The sequence below is a fragment of the Triticum dicoccoides genome, unplaced genomic scaffold (assembly GCF_002162155.2).
Source record: "Triticum dicoccoides isolate Atlit2015 ecotype Zavitan unplaced genomic scaffold, WEW_v2.0 scaffold103124, whole genome shotgun sequence".
Classification (NCBI taxonomy): Eukaryota; Viridiplantae; Streptophyta; class Magnoliopsida; order Poales; family Poaceae; genus Triticum; species Triticum dicoccoides.
Window position 1 is genome coordinate 1 of NW_021170566.1, and position 2,268 is coordinate 2,268.

The 2,268-nt window shown below is 46.3% G+C and overlaps 1 protein-coding gene across 1 annotated transcript; it reads right to left on the reverse strand.

Moving 5' to 3' along the window:
• Positions 1-958: 958 nt before the first annotated feature.
• LOC119342724 (rust resistance kinase Lr10-like) lies at positions 959-2,265 on the reverse strand (the record flags this gene model as incomplete). Its single annotated transcript, XM_037614136.1, has 1 exon — positions 959-2,265. A coding segment is annotated over one exon (537 nt), but the record flags the coding sequence as incomplete, so codon positions are not given.
• Between the last annotated feature and the right edge of the window lie 3 nt (positions 2,266-2,268).

Genomic DNA, 2,268 nt, shown 5'->3' on the forward strand with positions numbered 1-2,268 from the left:
GGAACGCTCACGTATGATGATCCTCGGGCTGGAGCACATGATTAAAGCGGTTGCGGCATTGTAGCGCGTCATGCCTGAATTTGGAGCAAACTTGGCACTTGAGGTTGTTTCTGCCATTGCCGCGTATGCGCCCACCATTGCCACGACCAGCAGTGTCGACGGTCAGGATTTGAGCTACATAAAAATAAAATGCGCCTTATATGATGTTAGACCAGATCACAGCTAAATTCAGAAAAGAAAGGCAGATAGGTTTGTAACTAGTTTGTGGTGCCATGTGTACAGGATTCGGTAGAGGTTCACTTGACACTTCAGAGTTCAAGGATGGAGGTGACATGCTTTGTTTCTGCTTCAAGAACCATGATGGAGTAGCCCATTTCAAAACTTGGAGTAGCAAGCTCAAGCCCGGTTTCTGAACTTCAGTGGAACATCATTTTCTGGACTTGCTTACCATGTTATGTAGCTAGCACTGTGCGAGAGTAGCTGTGGGTTTTTCTTCCTGAATGTTTCGACGATGATCTCAACTTTGCAGGTCAGAAGTCGATGGGAGGTCGACACGGCGTCCGTTCCCCTGCCGTATCTGCACCCAGCAGGGACCCTCACCAGGCCTCCACTTTGCCGGGCCACCGTATCCTGCCGGGCAAAGGGTAGCCCGGCCATAGCGTACTGCACGCGACCAGTTCTGTAACACTTGAGACGGAACAGCAGCAGCAGCGGCAGCAAAGATACTGCTGCTCCTTCCTCACTCGTACTCTGCTCCCTTCTCGTGATGCTCGTCTTGCTGCTCACCAGAGTGAACCACCACCGACGATGACAAACAGGGCCGTTTATGATCTTTTCTGAACCAGCAACAAACAGCACAGCACAGCACTCTGTGTATATATCCCTGCCTCAGTGTCTGAACTTTTGTTTGAAACAGAGTTCCTGAACTTCCTAATTAACATGTTGTAATGTGTATGAATATTTTTTAAATGCCGGTAACATTCTTTTGAATGGTACATAAAATCTATTTCATATACTACGTAAATGTTTTATTACATGTTGTAATCCTTCTGTGTAAATGTTTGAGAGGAAAATCAACCTTGCGTCGCAGGAGAGAAGAGAGAAGTCTATGGGCGACGCTACAGGTTGTGTGGGTGTGTAACTTAATATAACAAAAAGAGATTTGGGTTTGTGACCTCCAAATTGCAGCAGATTTGGGTTATAAGAAGAATTTCCACCTCTCCTTTGGTTCTTCTTCTTGATGATACAGCTCCTTCTACCTGTGTACAATCCATGGAGTGTCAGTTAACTTCTGTTGTGAAATGATGAAAGTTTTGCACTTACATGTGTTGCAGGAATGATGATTGCTCCTGCAGCAAAACGTTTCATATCCGTTCGCAGGATATGAAACCCACAAATCCATGCAAATTTTGTGCAATTACACCCATAAAAGAATACACTTTGGTAAACAAATACTACAGCACCGCACAATGCACTGCCATTCAAATATTCAACTGAATGGGATCAATGTTGTACAGTAACAGTAACAACAGCACCAATGGGATTATTTTACAGAAAGCAGTTCTCTCTAGGTTCACATTTACAATTTGCATCATCATTTTCGATGTCTCCTCTTTGTATTAAGAAAAAGAGTATCTTCTTCACATTGCACACAAATATTGACTCGCTGAGCGCACCTGAGCTGCCTAGAGGATAAAATTTGGTCCAAAACTACGATGTATAGGTATTTCACTCCGATAATGTACTTAACTCTGATAATACTGAAGAATCTGCAGCAGGAGCATACTCGTCCCCGCAGAAGAAGGGCTCAGGAGGCATCTCCAGGCCATCGATGCCAGCTTCGAGCATGTCTAGCACCTCGCTCATGGCCGGTCGATCGTCTGGCTTCATCTGGATGCACCAAAGCGCAACGACGCACAGCTTCCTCTCCACCTGATGGATACCAACAGCCTCTTGCCGAGACAGCTGATTGTACACCCATGACGGGTAGTACGTCTGGCTTCTTGACGCTTGTGGGTCCACGTTCCTCCGTCCTCCGGCCATCTCTAGCAACAACATCCCGAAGCTGTAGACATCAGACTTGGAGGATATGGCGCCAAAGCTACGGGACACCATCTCAGGAGCTATGTAACCAACTGTTCCCCGGGCAGCACTCACTGGCAAAAAGCTGTTGTCCCTGGGGTACAGTTTCGCCAGCCCAAAGTCAGCAATTTTTGGGGTGAAATCACTGTCTAACAGGATGTTGTGCGGCTTGATGTCGAAGTGTAA